At 34.3% G+C, this 18914-nt stretch overlaps 1 protein-coding gene across 9 annotated transcripts in view; it reads left to right on the top strand.

The window, feature by feature from the left end:
* LOC149784106 (E3 ubiquitin-protein ligase TRIM56-like) overlaps nucleotides 1-18914 on the top strand; it is a 60689-nt gene that overhangs the window by 19288 nt on the left and 22487 nt on the right. For 4 of the 9 annotated variants that reach the window (XM_089932195.1, XM_089932196.1, XM_089932199.1 and 1 more), the window contains exons 2-4: nucleotides 11010-11033; nucleotides 15333-15356; nucleotides 18352-18375. In XM_089932195.1, the coding sequence (XP_089788321.1) occupies nucleotides 11010-11033; nucleotides 15333-15356; nucleotides 18352-18375 (72 nt within the window). The remainder of the gene's footprint in view (nucleotides 1-11009; nucleotides 11034-15332; nucleotides 15357-18351; nucleotides 18376-18914) is intronic. The other 5 variants (XM_089932200.1, XM_089932201.1, XM_089932197.1 and 2 more) reach the window with 3 other exon arrangements.

Raw genomic sequence — 18914 nt, 5'->3', positions numbered from 1 at the left:
AGGTTGTCTTTAGAACAGTTTCTTCAGTACCTGGATTTGATGTCGAATGAGACACATGATGGTCAGTGTTTACAGCATGTGCTTTAGTTAACTTTTGGCTCTGCCCATCTAATACCTGTAGAAGAGACTCATCTTGTTGAATTGGTGTGGTTGCATCTGTTTGTGTGCATAATGATTTTTTTCTAATAGCTGGTTTTGGTATGGTCTGAGTGCCCTGACATGCTTTCTGGTCCTCTGACATGTTTGTGTATTGCGTTGTCTGGGTTTTCTGGCACACTTTTTTGGCACCTGGTTTATCCATTTGAACACTGTGTAGACTCTTTGATTTTAGTGCAGAGAGTTCCTGTTCTAACCTTTCTACTTGGGCCTGGAGAATACCTATCACTACTAAGCACTGTATGGAGGTACAAGGCTGGCTATGGGTTCCATGGAACTCAAAGGAATTTGTTGCACCTATCATAAACTGGGGTCCTGGAGTTTCCTCCACATTGATAGCAATCTGGCTTATTTCATGTAAAGCTGTGTTACTGTTGACTGGATTTGGAAATCTGTGGGCTTCAGGGATGGGTGTTGAAGCCCTTGGCTGAGAGGTAATTGATTTCAATCTGGTGTTGTCTACCATTTGCTGACAAGTGCTGATAAAATAATTTACCCATTCTGTGTAGCCTGGCCCTTGTACATGAATTTTACCAGTTGTTATGTATAGAGTTACTGTGGCAGAATCTGTATCCATGGATTTATAGATCAGTCCATTGTGTGAGTGTCCCTGCTGGAAGTGTAGATTCTCATCCAAGAATTTCTTGATTGTTGGAATTTTGTTGGAGTCAGCTGTGATTGTTATACTCTGCATATTATGTTGGATTTTAAGAAAGCTTGGAACTGAAGAGGAGTCAGAGGAGTCAGCCATGTTGGATTTTGGTGTTACACAGTCTTGGTAGGTTGAATCTATTTCAAGTGAATATTTCTCTGCAGTATTGAGTGTGTCTATATCCTTTGTATCATTTAAGAGATCATCTTGGGTAAATCCTGAAAATGAATCTGATGAATCTGATTTGAAATATGAGTAGATCCACTGAGACAGTGAAGAAGTCGCCATATTTGTTTTACTGTTCTTTTGTCTGAATATGCAAAAATGCAAATCTGTACTTATATCCACAGACTGAGTTTACTAAGTTACCCTGACACTTTTTGCACTGCCTAAATTAGTTGCTGGTAGCACTTATAACTAGTATATTTTCTTCTGTACAGCTGTATATTTCCGAATGTTTCAGGAGCTGGTTAAGAGTCTCATACCATGGCGGCCATTTTTAATTTAGTGGGGCATCTCAGGTATGGTCGACATTCAGAATTACATGCAACACCAAATGTGTCGACGAAGTCATCGACCAAATCATTGATGCTACAATGAACGATGGACAGGCGAAAAAGATTATTGACTATCTTGATGATCAAAGATATTTGTTCAGAATAAAGTTTATTGTGCTAGCAGAAACAGATTCTGCTGAGTGGATTATCTGTGACAAACGTGATCCTATCCTTGCTAAATGGAAACACCGCTGTGCTAAGTGAAAATTCCAAACCATGAATGTTGACTGGTATTGATAAACCATATTACGCTCAAGCGTATCCTATTACCGCGGTTATTTATGGAATTTATCAGGTAAATGATAACCCCAACGTTAATGATCTTGCACCAATGAGATTTTTATCATTGACTTCGTCAAGACTTAATTGTGTAGCCGAACGAGTAATCAAACATTTTACAAACGCTTTGCGTGGAGTTGGGTTAACAGATCTACGACGTGAAAAAGTAAACAAATGATCTGAATTAGTTAAGGATACCAGAGCTACAATAAATGATGTCGCCGAGTTAGGAAGTAAATTAAAATTTCCAATAAAAGTAAAAAAGATGACTGGCGAGATTTTATACAAATCAAAGAATAAGTTGAAGGGAGCTCCAATTGAAATTATTGATCATAATGCACATGCCTGGACTAGCGCAGTAACAATATTTCCATGAGATCGGACTGTAAGATTTTACCAAGGAGATATGTTTGATTTTATTAGCGAAATAAGTAAAAACGATCCTGTATCAGTATGGTTATTTAAGAGTTCAGATGATGAAAAATATGATCAATTTGTATGACCTAACGGCGAAATATATCATAAAGAATCTCTTCAAGAAGAAATGAAAAATCTTGCGCAGAAAATATACAAAATATATACGAGTTGTTACGTTTAGATTTATTTTAGCCAAAACATGTTTCCACTACTGTACTTATAAAAGAAAATATAAAGTTAACTTTTCATAATTCAGGCCAGTAATAAAACTGTCGAAAACAGTAATGGATATAAATTGACCTAATGTATTGATTAATTTCTCAAGCAAATCATGCTTACTTTGCTTTATATTTATAAACTAAATATGTGCAATGAGTTCGTGATGAGTAGAACGATATCATAACGCACTTTGGAGTTAGCATGTAAGTTGTAACTATTGTTATCCTTGAATTGTTGTATAGTATATTATATAGTTAAACGATAAATTCTGCCTAAAACTAACGGAGGCATTGACATACCTGGACCTGCCTATGTATAGGTTGACAAAAATAAACATACACACACACACACACATGCTTATATATATATATATATATATATATATAAAGAGAGGGAGAGAGATATATTTAAAGAAAGTTTGTAAAATATAGTTCGTCTTTAAATAGCGGTAACACCACTACTTTTGGTATGTTATAATTTTCATTGCATTTTACAAGGTCCACAAGGGTATCATAATATAGACGTACTATTTAGTTAATTATTTAATTGCACTAGGTCCACAAGGGTATCATAATATAGATGTACTGTTTACTTAAATATTTAATTTTGCAGGATCACAGTTTATTTTTTAGTGTATGTGTTATTTAGCTTAATTCTGAATAAATTTAATAGAAATACTAACATACTGTTGTTGTTGTAGGGTTTAACAACATTTTTCAGCACAAAATAGGCTATACATAGCGGCCAGTATAATTGGTAGAGGAAGAACCTTGGAAAACCCCGGGAAGAACCACCGACCCATGAGAAGCTACTGGCAGGCATTCTCACGTACCAATGTTAGCCGAGGCTGAGACTCAAACTCACGCAGACAGGGGTGTGATGGCAGTGATCCGTAACGGTGAGCGCTTTAGAACACTCGGCCACTTGGGGCCCCTACTAACATACTGTTTTAAGAATCAAATCCAAAAATAATCCACAAATTAAACTTTAGTGCCAAACAATTTCCGAAGTGTTGCTAAATGTTCTTTTGATGTGTCGTTGTAGATGATGACATCATCGATGTAAGCATCAAAGTTGTCTAGAGCATAGGTAAACATATTGATAAGGCATTGAAAAGTACTTAGTGACCCTTTCATCCCAAACGGCATTACTTTATATTGATGAAGTCCATCTGGAGCCACGAGTGTTGGAATTTCCTTTGCTCTTTCCGTTAGTGGAATTTGCCAAAATCCTTTCAGAAGGTCAAACTTGGTGACATACTTGGCATTTCCGACCATATCAATACAGTCCTTGATTCTAGGTAATGGAAATAAATCTTTTTTTGTCACACTATTTACCTTTCACTGTTTACCTATCCATAATCAGTGCACATACGGAAAGTTTATCTGGTTTTGAAACATATATGCATGGTGAACTCCTGTCACTTTTATTTGGCTCTATGAAATCTTTCACCAGCAAATACTTAATTTCTTTTTTCAAATATTTCTTTTTGTGAGGATTCACAATTTACGGGTGTTGTTTGACAGGTTTGGAATTTGAAATTTCAACATGGAAAATTTGTAGAATGAACAAGAGAGACAAAACTTTATTACCAGACTCAAACGTTCTCTCCATTTTAATTCTGTCAAACCATAATTTCGCTTCTAACTTGAATTGCTGGATGCCAAATTCATGCATAATAGGCTGGAAAGTTCCAGACCTAAAATTTGACCCTTGACCAGATTGCACATATTTGGGAAAGCCAAATTGAGTAGAGAAACTTTATCAAAGCTTTTACTGTTGTTTTAGATTTAATATTCCTCAAAGGAATTACCTCTGGAAACCATGTTGACGCACACATAATGGTCAACAGGTATTAGTTTACCTGATTTGGACTTAGGTAAGGGACCAACACAATCGACCATAATTCCACTAAATGGTTCGTCAAAGGCAGGAATAGGTTGTAGATGAGCCTTAGGTATTTTCTGATTTGATTTTCCAACCATTTGACAAGTATGACAAGAGATACAGTATTTACAAACATCCTTGTTGAGTTTTGGACCATAAAAGTGACTCAAGATCGTGTGATAGGTCTTATCTTGTGATAGGTCTTATTAAATGACTAGCCAAAGGAGTTTCATGGGTCAGACTCTAAGTATAACCTGTGTGTAAAGTTTTGGAACTACAGTTTGATAGTTCACTGACCACTCATCACCAGCAGGTACCTCGAGAGGTCTCCATTTTCTCATAAGAATTCCATTTTTAATGAAATAACAGACAGGAACTTCAGTGGCTACAGTTTCACCAATAATAATAATAATAATAATAATGACCTTATTTAAAGAGGGTAACACAATTAGCTAAAAACTAATCTACCTTGAGGCCCTCATACAAAGGAATTCATTTATTTAAGCTGCATCTCTGAAGCCACTGGATATATTGGGTTTGGAAGAAGGAAATAGAGTGGGCATTTCTAATCTCAGCTGGAATACTATTCCAGAGCAGAGTTCCAGAGTATTGGAAACTTTTTTTAAATAACTCCTTATTTGGTTTGGGAATTTTATACTGTTTGGTTGACATGGATCGCAGGTGGGGAGTATTACCAGGTAGCCTATACTGGAATAGTGATTGTAAATATTCAGGAGCACTATTCTGAGATATCCTGTACATTAATTTGGCTTTTCTCAAACAGATTCGGTCTTTAATAGGTAATATTTTTAACCTACCAGCTAAACTTTCCTTGCTTTCTTTCTGGATTGATATTAGCCCAAATGCTCTTTTTTGAAGATGTGCCAGCTTTGCTATGTTTTTATCATTTGAATTACCCCATACTGTACTACAGTAGTCCAAATAGGGTTGTATGTAACTGTTATAAAATAGTTTCCTGTGCCTTTCAGGGAGAAAATGTCTAATCCTACTGAGAAGCCATAAACTTGAATTGACTTTTGTACTGGTATGTTTGATATGTTCAGTCCATGATAGGTTATTATCTACCAGAACACCAAGTAGCCTATCATGACGGACTATTTGCAGATTTGTATCCTTCCATGTCAGACATAGTTCATCACTATCAAGATTTGTCCTTCTTTGCCGTGTTGAGATAAGTAATATTTTAGTTTTACCAGTATTTACCACCATGCCATTACATGTGCACCAGTTTTCCAGTTTGTTTAGGGCATTTTGTAAAGAAATTTCGAGCTCATGCTTTGTGTTTTGGATGTCTGACAATGTTGTGTCATCTGCATAGAGATCTGTAGATGTTATTGAGTCTCTTAGTAAAAGTGGTAGGTCATTAATAAATAAAATGAATAGTAGTGGACCTAGAATTGAGCCTTGTGGTACTCCATATCTAATCGTTTCAGGTTCAGACAGAACATTATTTATGTAAACATGTTGTGTTCTCTCATTTAAGTACGAAGTAAACCATCTAATTGTTCTTTCATCACACTGGTAGATTTTCAGTTTCTTCAAAATGATTTCATGATCCACCATGTCAAAAGCTTTCCTGAAATCTACAATACAGTTCCTATTATTCTACCTTGGTCAAGTGCTTGAAGCCATTTATCAGTTAGGGAGATCAAGGCAGTCTCACAGGAATGGTTCTGTCTAAAGCCTGATTGATTAGGGTGTAACAGCAAGTGTTTGGTTAAATATGACATGAATGAGTCATGGACATGTTTTTCAATCACTTTTGACAAGTTTGGTAGTATTGAAATTGGTCGGTAGTTATCAGCATCATCCTTAGAACCAGATTTGTGAATATGAGTTAGTTTTGCAGTTTTCCATATTTTGGGGACAGATGAGGTTGCAATACTTAAATTAATTATGAATGTTATGCTATCTACAATAGCAAAGGCAGAAGATTTAATGAGTCGTGGACCAATCTGATCAAGTCCTGTAGCTTTCTTGGTATCAAGTTCACTGAGACATTTTTTAAAAAAGTTTTTTGACACTGGTGGGATAGAGAAACATACCTCCTTTGAGATTTTACTGCTGCAGAACTTTTTCAGTTCATTACAGTTGTTTTCTATCACTGGCTCTTTTAACTTTGTGGTAATGTTGATGAAAAAATCATTGAAAACATTTGCAATGTCAGTTTCATCAGTGACTATGGTGTCATTTACCAGAAGTGAGTGAATTTTATTTGTCTGTTTTATGTGCGTTCCTCCAGTGAGTTCATTGAAGACTTTCCAAATGGAGTTTGTGTTGCTCTTTTTGTTTTTAAGCAATGATTGATAATAAGTTTTTTTTAGCTTTTTTGATCATACTTGTTATTTTATTTCTCCATACTTTATATTGTGCATGGTTTTCCATAGCCTTGAATTTGTCTCATGTTTTCATAGCATCTAGGATTTCAGTAGTAAGCCAATTAGGTTGAATATCAGTCTTTACTCGATGTACTTTCAGTAGTGCATGCTTAGATACTACATCCATAAACAAGTCAGTCCACACCCTCATGGCTTCATCTATGTCATCCAAATTTTGGATCATACTCCATGGAACTTTATATAGGTCATTCTTTTTCTCAAATTGTAACTGCATTTGGTTTTCTTGGAACTGCAATTTGTCTTTCTTTTTTTCTTCCTTATCTAACTGCATTTGCATTTGTTTTTCTTTCTCTCTTTCCTGTCTATTTCTTTCTCTCTCTCCTCTTTCTCAATTTGTAACTGCATTTGTTTTTCTTGTAGCTGCATTCACCTTTCTTTCCCTTTTTCTTTCGCTTTTATATGCATTTGTTCTTTTTCTTTTTCCAATCGCAAATGCCACAGCATTTATTTTTCTCCATTATCTTTCTGACGTTCCAGCTTCCTCAGCTCCAATTCCATCTTGTATTTAAATTGTAATTCCTTTACATTTATGTAAGAGTCTGATACAGACTTACTCCTCGAAACCAAAGCACTTTTATCCAAAACATTATTTTCTGCCAAGTACTGGACCACAATACTTTTTTATTTCTTGCTTTGTTAAGGAAGCCTTTACCTCAGAAAGATCATGTTTTCTGGCAAGTTGAATTAATTCAACTTGTTTGAAAAGGTGTAATTGGTCCTGGGTAGGACTTGAGAGAAAGATTTCAAAAACATGGGGAATTCAAATTTCAAATAAACAAAGTTTCCAGAAATATTTTATCAAAAATTTAAATATCCAATGACGAGGCTCCATTACTTATGTTTCGTATTTAGGCTCTAAAAAACAGTAACAAAAGAAAGAGTGATAACAACAAGCTTTGCAAAATATAACAAACAATTTATTTTCCTAGAAAAACACCTTAGAATAAGAAGGAGAAAAAATATAAGAACTTACAGCTTTCAGAGTCAAATCCAAAAATAATCCAAGAATAATCCATAAATTATATTTTAGAAGACCTAGTAATTAAATGTTCTAATGACTTCAGGTTCGAGTCCCGATGAAAAATCCAAAATGGAAGGTGATGACGTATACTGTAGTCAGTATGGTGCTGTATGTCTACAGTTCTTTGTTATTCCACAGACAATAATATTTCAGTATTTGAATTTAAAGAAATAACTTTGTCCAAGAATTCTGTATGACCACTCAGATATTTCCAGGAAAAAGATCTTTTAAGACCCAAATAATTAAATTAAATCAAATATAAATTAAATCATATATACGCAACAATATATATATAGAGAGAGAGAGAGAGATTTACTGCGCTAGCCTGATTTATCGATTTTTGTCTCAGTATTATTAATGTTATTGTTTCTCAACAGAATAAACTATTTACATTTTGCAATGTGAATGCAGGTGAACATGTTGCTTTAAAAATAACTCACTACTAAAAGCGTTTTACTTTATTTCATTTAATTACATATTATAACACCATTATCACGGGTACAACCGGGCTTTGTTTCATTCAGCTCTTATTTTAATTGCTCAATGTACATGGTAAATAATGGGAAATATCATATTTTAAACAAATGTAAATGTCATATTTAAACCCTGTAATTTGGGGTGGAAAAGCCTCGTCTGAAGCAGCCTGCTATCCTTACTTTATAGTTACCAGAAAAAGTGAAAGATATTTATTCCATGGCTTTCATCATTTTTGTCACAATGTAAAATGATCTGTATATACCTATATTAGTCTCTTATGAGAGAACCGCTCCAGTGGCCTAGTGGTTAGAGCATCCGCCTCAGATGCGGGAGGTTGTGGGTTCGATCCCCGGCCGAGTCATACCAAAGACGCACAAAAATGGTACTAAAAGCTGCCTCGCATAGCGCTCAGCATTAAGAGGTTAGTGTTAGGACTGGTCGGTCTGGTGTCAGGATAATGTGACTGGGTGGGACATCATGATACATGTCTGCGGCATGATGCCACATTGCTAGACATCACTATAAACTGCCACACTGCAGACATCGTAGCGATATGGCTGAAAAATTGTTAAAGCTACTTTAACAATCCAAATCACACACACACACACTTGAGATAAGTTGTGAAAATTTAACTGTTGACACATTTTAGAATTGACAGCAATCACAGAGGCTAAGCCTTTAGAGCTGAGATGTTGCACGTTGAATGAGTTATACATTGTCGCTAGGGGACGTTGATGTTGCACACTAAATGAGTTATTCATTGGCACAAGGTTCCACTGATGTTGTACATTGAATGAATTATACATTGTTGCTAGGTGCCACTGATGTTGCACAGTGAATGAGTTATACATTGTCGCTAGGTGCCGCTGATGTTGAAAGTTGAATGAGTTTACATTGTCGCTAGGTGCCGCCGATGTTGCACAGTGAATGAGTTATACATTATCGCAAGGTGATGCTGATGTTGAACGTTGAATGAGTTTACATTGTCGCTAGGTGCTGCTGATGTTGCACAGTGAATGAGTTATACATTGTCGCTAGGTGCTGCTGATGTTGAACGTTGAATGAGTTTACATTGTCGCTGTGGTCAACATATGTACCAAGTTTTAAGAGTTTCAGCCAAGCAGCTCAGGAAGATATGTGGTTACAGCTAGATGGGCGGAGTATTACAGTACCCCCGATTAAACTTTGTGATACAAAACTGAACTTTTTCTTGTTTAACACAGTATGACTCACACATTTACACTCGTCCTTTAAAGCTATTTTACGCGTCTTTATTTGTATTGAGAAAGACAGATTGGGATAACATTTTGCCACTATAGCATTTTAGGAAAAAAGGAAAGAAATAAATAATAAGGAAATGTTAGACTACTTGTATCATAGTAAATTACTGGTATCCTCCACCAATAAATACATAAATAAAAAAGGAGGAAAATAACATTAAAATAAAACCTCCCAAACCTGTATGGATTCTCCCTATATTTTCATGTACAGGTTCTTTACGATCTTTTCTTCAACCGATAGTGGTGGACATGACAAAAGCTAACTGAACAAATATTGTATTTTAATTCGCAGTTTCCATTTTAATTTTAATGACCACTTTTCCTATCTTTTACAGAGAAAAGATAAAGATGATAGTTTTGCATCATTGATTGGGGAAGAAGTACAAAAACATATTTCGTCCATGAATCAATTTGACCAAAAATATTGTAGGCAGCTGCAAATAACAAAATTAAAACTGTGGAAATAAATAGTAAATTGTGAAATCTGGCATAATAACAAACAACAATGCAGATGGATACGGGCAATATCCGTTTTGAACAATGGAAGGAATTTGTATTTTTCATGACTGTTTGATGGCTTGGGATTACATAGAGGAACTACAGCTCAAATGTCACCGTTACGTGCAAAAACTTTGTATGTGCCGATTATAATCATTGTTATAACCTTAACAGCCCAAGAGGAAGACGTCACAGCACGTACTTAATGGCTCACAAAAGTTGATCTAATGTACTTGTTCATCATATTTCAATCCCTCCTCATTTGGTATCCTTTTGCCATTCAATTCAATGCGTTATACACTCCGGTAATTATCTCATTTACACGGAAGCCAAAGACACATGGAGGTAAAATATGCAGCGTTGCCATAATTGTCGTACTTTGCGTTTTGTGTAAAGACTTAAGAGAAATCAATCCAGATTGGTCTGAAGAGCTCGTACTCTAAAATGAACTCTTTTAAAAATGAACTATTGTTGGAACTGTCTTGAAAAGTACTACCAATTATCGATTCTATTTAATGTTCAAATATCCACTTAAAAGATTGTAGATCTTAAAATATGCATGTACGTATCCAGACATTGTTCTTCTTAGTCTTTCTCTCTTCTCCTTCATGAGAAAACTAAGAAAACATGATACGATTTTTTTATTTTAAAAAATCAGGTTCTGCAAGCGTGTCTTTCAAACTATTCACACGAAGTCATACACAGGAACAAAAAATTATCATTACTGCATGCAATAACTAAATATAACATGCTGAATGTTATGGTTGGCTTTTCTGTCTTTCATTTGCTGTATTAATGTAACAGTGCACTGTGCCAGTTATAGGTGGTGATATAAGTTATTGATAATCTGTCTCTAAGCTTGCTTCTTTGCGCGTTTTTGCACCTAATTTTTCACCTTTCGCCTAAACAATTAATGGTATTGTCTGACGGCTTGTTAATGTTTATCTTATGGAATAGAATAGAAACAAAAATAGAAATGACCCACTGGGTTGGTTCCAACAGAAACATTTGGGGAATGCAGTGTTCAAGTAATTACATACATTGTATATGTATTCGCAAATTTATGCACGATTATTTATCATCTGTTTGAGACCAAACAGAGTTTACTTCACGTTCCTAACATCACATTTTATTATATTCTTTCAGGAAGAAAGGATACAGAAAGAAAAAGTAAGTGTTAACATGTCTGCTTTCATTCGAAAGTAATAAGCCCACAGTCAAAAGTAATAAGTCCACAGTCAAAAGTAAAAAGCCCACAGTCAAAAGTAATAAGCCCACAGTCAGAAGTAAAAAGTCCACAGTCAGAAGTAATAAGCCCACAGTCAAAAGTAAAAAGTCCACAGTCAGAAGTAAAAAGCCTCCAGTCAAAAGTAATAGGCCCACAGTCAGAAGTAATAAGCCCACAGTCAAAAGTAATAAGTCCACAGTCAAAAGTAAAAAGCCCACAGTCAAAAGTAATAAGCCCACAGTCAGAAGTAAAAAGTCCACAGTCAGAAGTAATAAGCCCACAGTCAAAAGTTAAAAGTCCACAGTCAGAAGTAAAAAGCCCCCAGTCAAAAGTAATAGGCCCACAGTCAGAAGTAATAAGCCCACAGTCAAAAGTAAAAAGACCATAGTCAGAAGTAATAAGCCCACAGTCAGAAGTAATAAGCCCAGTCAAAAGTAATAAGCTCACAGTCAAAAGTAAAAACGTCCAGTCAGAAGTAATAAGCTCAGTCAAAAGTAATAAGCCCAGTCAGAAGTAATAAACTCACAGTCAAAAGTAATAAGCCCACAGTCAAAAGTAAAAAGTCCACAGTGAGAAGTAATAAGCCCACAGTCAAAAGTATAAAGTCCACATTCAAAAGTAAAAAGTCCACAAAGTTCATTGTAACACTTATTTATTAGTAGCTTTTCGTCTAATTTAAATTTAATTTAACTCACATATTGTCCCTAACTCTAAATTTTTCTGGTAATTGATTGTGCATTTTGTGCATTGATTGTGCATTTTGTCTTTTATTCATATATCACTTACACTACTTAAGATCGCAATAGGTTAATCTAAGTATTTATTTCAGTGCATAATTAGATACTCATCTGTTTGCGTCTAATAACACCTGATGAATTTTGTACCACAGGTCGAAATTTGATACCACGAAAGGAAGACGCAAATTAGTAATAAAATTGGAAAATAATAACCAAAGGTGCCAATCATATTCTAATTTCCTTATGATTATCTGATTATTGAAGTAACAATCAGCGTGTTGGCACTATTTCTTGGAAACGTATTTATCAACCGTTCTGTAGGCTGCGAAGCCCATTTCTGTGTTGTCAGTATTCTCAGTCATTTCGTGTAGACAGCAAAGAGATTACTTAAACTAGCTGGTCCTTTTTTTTTGTGGAAGCATGCTATTTGTGTTCACTGGGTCCCATAACCCAAAATTAAGTTAATAAATTAGCACTTGGGTTATAAGATTCAGTTGGACATTTTAAATTCCATAATATCTCAACTAATTTTACATTAAGCTTAATATTAAAATTAAATATTTGAGATTTATTAAGACCAACTACATACTGTGACGATAAATATTGGTCTGTTTACAAATATGCCTTTGTATCGGAACATGATTCTCTCTCTTTACATGCATACATACATACATATATATATATATATATATATATATATATATATATATATATATATATATATATATATATGTGCGTATATCTGCCTATATGTCTGTATAACATGTGTGAAGGTTGTGCATACCTGATTTTTGTCAGGGCCTGCAAGAATGAAAATGTGATCCCTATTTCATTTCTCATAGAACACTATGCTAGCATCTAAATTAAACATATTGATTTCATAGTTAGCTTTGTAAACAAAACTACGCGTTTTCATTTATTATAGTATTCTACCAGCCTTGTAAGCTCGTGATTCACTGCATTTTCATGGCATCGTGCCGATAAACACTGGAATCCCTGGTCTGCACTGTTACATGTTTAGGCTCTAATAAACAGTAACAAAAGAGAGTGAAAACAACAAGCTTTGAAAAATTTAACAAATAATTTATTCCCTGGAAAAACAATGTAAAAATGGAAAACTAAGAACTTACATATTTAAGAAATGATATCCAGAAAGAATAAAAGAATAATCCATGAATTAAATTTTAGAAGTCCTTGTAATGAAATGCTCTACTGAATTCAAGTTCGAGTCCCAACGAAAAATCCATTGTTGCTAAATGTTCTTTCCCAGTGTCTTTGTAGAAGTTGACATGATAGACCAAAGGTAATCATATTCATGAGACTTGAAAAGTACTTGGCGATCCTTTCATCCCAAACAGAATTACTTTATAGTGATAAAGTCCATCTGGAGTTGTGAAGGCCGAACTTTACTTTGCTCTTTCCCTTAGTGGAATTTGCCAAAATCCTTTCAGACAGTCAAATCTGGTGACATACTTGGCATTTCTGATTTTATCAATACAGTCATCGATTCTTGATAACGGAAATGAACCTGTTTTTTGTCACACTATTCACCTTCCTATAATCAGTGTACATATGGAAAGTTTTATCTTGTTTTGGAACATGTATGCATGGTGAACTCACTTTTACTGGGCTCTATAAAATCCTCCTCCAACAAATACTGAATATCATTTTTCAAGTATTCCTGTTTGAGAGGATTCATCATGTATGGGTGTTGTTTTACAGGTTTGTAATTTGTAATTTCAGTGTCATGGAAAATTTTGTTTGTTCTTGTAGGAACATATGGAAATAAGTTCTCATATTCAGATAATAACTGTTTAAGTTCATTTCTTTCTTGCTTTTGCAAATATGAATGCTTCTGGTCTTGATCATTCATAAATTCTGAATTACAAAGATTTTTCTCTCCAATATCAGTAGAATATGGTGATATTCCTTCACTTAAATCTTCAGATTGAGACTTGTACTACTAAACTGATTGCATGTTTAACCTGGTTATCTCTTTCATTGTACTGATACTCCTATAATTTATTTAGATCCAAGGAGCACTAATAGTATAATTTAACTCATTGATATTCTTCTTCACTTTGTATTTGCCTTAATGTCTAATCTGAAGAAAATTTTGAAGAATGAGCAAGAGAGACAGAACTCTATTACCAGATTCGAACGTTGTCTCCATCATAGTTCTGTCAAACCATAATTTCACTTTTGACTTGAATCGCTGAGTGCCAAATTCCAGCATAATTAAGGCTGAAAAGTTCCAGACCTAAAATTTGACCCTTGACCAGACAGGACAGATTTGGGAAGGCCAAATTGAGTAATAAACTTTATCAAAGTTTTAATATTCATCAAAGGAATTGCCTCTGAAAACCTTGTTGATGCACACATTATGGTCAACAACTATTGGTTACCTGACTTGGTCTTAGGTAAGGGACCAACACAATCTACCATAATTATACTACTGTAAATTTGTGTTAGGAGTCCTTTGATGTGTGTGGAAGAAACATAGTTATTACACTTCATTGCAGGGACCCAAGTGGTCTAAAGCACTCACCGTTCCGGATCACTGCCATCTCACCTCTGTCTGCGTGGGTTCGAATCTCAGGCTCGGATAACGTGGGTACATGTGAAAGCTTGCCAGTAGCTTCTCATGGGTTAGTGGTTCTTCTCAGGGATTTTCAGGGTTCTTCCTCCACCAGTTATACTGGCCACCATGTATAGCCTGTCTTGTGCTGAAAATGGTCTTAAACCCTAAATCAACTACAATAAAAACTACCGTACTGCATTCAATGTACGTTTTTCTGCAATGGATCCACATTGCCATTGAGAGACGGATGACCTGACAATACTATAGGTAATGTTTTAGGGCGAATGGAGTAATAATGGGCTTTGTGCCATTCTATTTTGTTGTTGTAATGAGCAGCTCACTTAACTATTTACCTAAACAATTACAAGTACTGTATGGCAAACAATTACAAGTACTGTATGGCAGACAATCACAAGTACTGTATGGCAGAGAATTACAAGTACTGTATGGCAGACAGTTACAAGTACTGTATGGCAAACAATCACAAGTACTGTATGGCAGAGAATTACAAGTACTGTATGGCAGACAATTACAAGTACTGTATGGCAAACAATCACAAGTACTGTATGGCAGACAATTACAAGTACTGTATGGCAAACAATCACAAGTACTGTATGGCAGAGAATTACAAGTACTGTATGGCAGACAATTACAAGTACTGTATGGCAGAAAACTGTGGCCCGTTACTTTCTATCTCTAAGCAAAAGACACAAAAGTTGAAATTTAGAGCTTTAAATGTTGGATAGCAGATTAGTTCAAAGGACAAATATTTTGGAATACTTTATTGAAGTAATGACATACACTGCATTTCCATTTGCGAATATGTACCTGCATATGAACTCTCTCTCTCCCTTGATTGACTGAGATCAATAAGTGGAATTTATTTGACCTTGTCTAATGTCAGATTTGTTTTATTTTTTCAGGAAGAAAAAGAGAGAAAAGAAAGAGTAAGTATTATTATCAGTAAGTAAGAATAAATCATGCATTGTCTAAAGTTTTTGTATGATTGCTATGATGCATATATTGTTTTTATTTTTAAATTCACCAAATTCACCTCATTTTTCAACAACTATTATTTTCAAACCCTTTTCTAGTTCATTAAACACACACACACACACACATACACACACACACACACACACATGGTTGCATATATATTAAAGAGTGTAAAACAGTCCACAGAATATCATCAAATGTAAACAGTCAACCAATATAGGCGACTGTGGCCAATTTGAAAATAGTTTATAGCTGCTCCTGAATGAAAAGTCATACTGATGTTGGCTTTTCAAACGAAGACCTTTTATTATGTTTATTTGGTTCTAAGTGACAGTCATGTCAATCTGTTCTTGAATATAGTCACCAAAGCGGCAATGTTGAAAATCTTTTCATCGGTAATCCTGAACGAAAAGTCATATTGATATGTTGTTTATAATACGAGGCTTCTTATTTTGTATTGATCTCATACACAAAAATGATAATATAATATACAATGTAGCCGCCACTATGGTCATCATATAAATCTTGTTACCCTTGCTCCTTCCAAATGGATGGTCATATTAAATGGTGGTTTCAGTAAAGGACGTCTTATGACGTATAGATGGTGTTGGGGCAGATATGATATCAAACTTGCACGTTATAGTTGCTGTCTTGATAATTGTCTTATCACTGCTCCTTCTGAAATGAAGTTTTGATCAGAAGACTTCTTGCTGTGTCTCGTTGGTCTTGAATAAAATCGTGACAATTTGATGTCCAATTTGGACCCACAGTGATCATCTTGAAAATCTTCTTAATTCTACTCCTCTTGAAAAAATGTTCATATCAGCATTGGGATTTTACTTAAATTGTTATATTGTTTAGCTGGCCTTCATGAAAATGGTGCCGATCTAATATCATATATGGCAGCCCACATTGGCCAACATGACCGCAGTTCCTCATGAATGAAACTTAATAATGCCACGAGAATTTCACAAGAAGACCTTTTATGATGTATGCTTGTCACAAAATAAAAGTTGTGTCCATCTGGCGTCCAATATCGCCACAGCAATGGTCATCTTTAAATTATTGTCACAGCTTTACCTCTTGAAAGGATGGTCACATGATCAGGGGCTTTTAACTAAACAACATCTTATATGATGCATAGTGTGTTCTAGTGATAATATATTTTTGTATAGACAGGACCTTGCATCAAGGATTAATCTACCATGAGAATTCTAGCTTTGATCACAAGCATCCAGAAAGAAAGGTTGTTGAATATTTTATTTTAATAGTGTATTAATGGTTAGGCCCAACAAAGCATCATAAGAAGTCTTCTACTAGTAACTTCATATTCATATTCAAAAGATTCCATATTCATATTCATATGATTTTATATTCATATTCATATGATTTCATATTCATATGATTTGATATTCATATTCATATGATTTGATATTCATATGATTTTATATTCATACTTATATGATTTCATATCATATTCATATGATTTCATATTCATATGATTTCATATTCATATTCACATGATTTTATATTCATATTCATATGATTTCATATTCATATGATTTCATGTTCATATTCATATGATTTTATATTCATATTCATATGATTTCATATTCATATTCATATGATTTCATATTCAAATTCATATGATTTCATATTCATATTCATATTCATATGATTTCATATTCATATTCGTATGATTTTACATTTTGGAGAAGCACTGTTATATATATATATATATATATATATATATATATATATATATATATATATATATATATATATATATATATATTTGTATTGTGTACTTTAACATTTTACATGATTGAAGGTAGAATATTACTTTATGTCTACCTGATTTTGTCATGTTTATAAGTGATAAACAAAATGTTCACTCAGTTTAAGTTCCAGGCATGAGACTGTTTACAAATTATTGAAATTTTCAATAAGGAATAATCGGTTTTCCATTCTTAGGTGCTTAATATCAGGTGACAATTTGTATATTAATATAGGTTCTATAAACAGTCTTCATTCCGGTTCTAAGCTCAGTCCATAAAATCATTTTGAGCTGTGATTCGATATAATGTTATAGGATTCATTTATATAAATTCATTCATTGGAATTACAAAGTGTTATTTTATATTTTGGACTAAATCACTAATTTCATGTGTGTATATCCAGGAGTGCATCACCTGTGTCGTAAAACCAACAAGTCTTTGTCTGTTTCATCTTTGTTTCTGTGATATGCATTACTGGCTTTCATTAGAACAAGAAGTAACATTTACTTAGTTCTACTGCTTTATGCACCAGCACATTTTTGGACTTAAGAATTATACATGTATTTCACATCATCCTTATTATGATATGGCATTGTCTGCCAAGCTGTCCATCCTGTCCACTTAATGACTGTCCTGCCAATGACACTGCATTCTTTGGGGACCTTTTGCTATGGTTATTTTCTTTAATACTTACCTTGACTAAGCTTGCGTGGTATTTTCTGATATTGATGGCAGAATGACTGAAACTATAACAGAGCACACAATATAGAAGGTACAGATTTAATGACAGGATTGTCTGCCATATTTTTGGCTGTATTAATCTTCAGCGCACTGTACCAATTATAACAGATGATGCTAGTTATTGATAATCAATGTAACTTTGTTTGTGTCTGTTCCATTAGGTATTGCAGCCTGTTCATTTGTTTCATTCTAGATGAAGCAAAACAAAACAATAGAAAAGTAGAAATTCAGTGATTTTAATAATGATAGACTCCATGTACATGTAGTAGGTTTATTCAAACAAAAACTATTATTGTGGATGGCTCTGTTCAACTAATGCAAAACAATGTATTTACATTTTAATATGTGCATGCTTGTCAGTCTTATGTGAAAAAATGGCGAGGTTTACTTCACTGTTTCTCATATCACTTTTGTTATATTTTTCCAGGAAGAAAGAGAGGAAAAAGAGAGAGTAAGTGTTAATATGCGTGTTTTCAGCCAATAAGTACAATTCACAAATTGCATATGGTTATAATTTATTAAAAATAAGGAATGGTCAGATTTTTACGTGACTATAATGTTATCAGTAAATCATTGATGCACTTTTCTCTCTATGTAGGCTCACACTTTTCTAGCACATATTCTGGCCTCATGTTTGATCCATTGTTCGTTTTGTTTTTTTCTCTTAAAAATTACACCAAAGTACTGGAAAAAAATTATTTATGCCATACCGCATGTGGCATATATAGAGTGACTTGCAACATGAGTTGGTGCAAAAGCCTTCAATTGTATAAATCATATCATTGTATACGTGCATATAAATGTAAACTAATTTTCCATTACTTCGCATCAGAAGTTATTCTAAAATGGTCTTCTTTGTTAATATGCTGAAAATGTGTGCACCTGTTTCTGTCGCCATACTTGATTCATACTTTTGTTTCTTATTCACAAAAGCATCTAAGTACCACTCCAGTGGCCAAGTGGTTAGAGCATCCACCTCGGATGTGGGAG

Source organism: Sinohyriopsis cumingii, chromosome 14, assembly GCF_028554795.1.
Source record: "Sinohyriopsis cumingii isolate HCF-2022 chromosome 14, ASM2855479v2, whole genome shotgun sequence".
NCBI classification, from domain to species: Eukaryota; Metazoa; Mollusca; class Bivalvia; order Unionida; family Unionidae; genus Sinohyriopsis; species Sinohyriopsis cumingii.
Note: the sequence above shows the minus strand (reverse complement) of the source record. Positions and strands in the feature narration are given on the sequence as shown.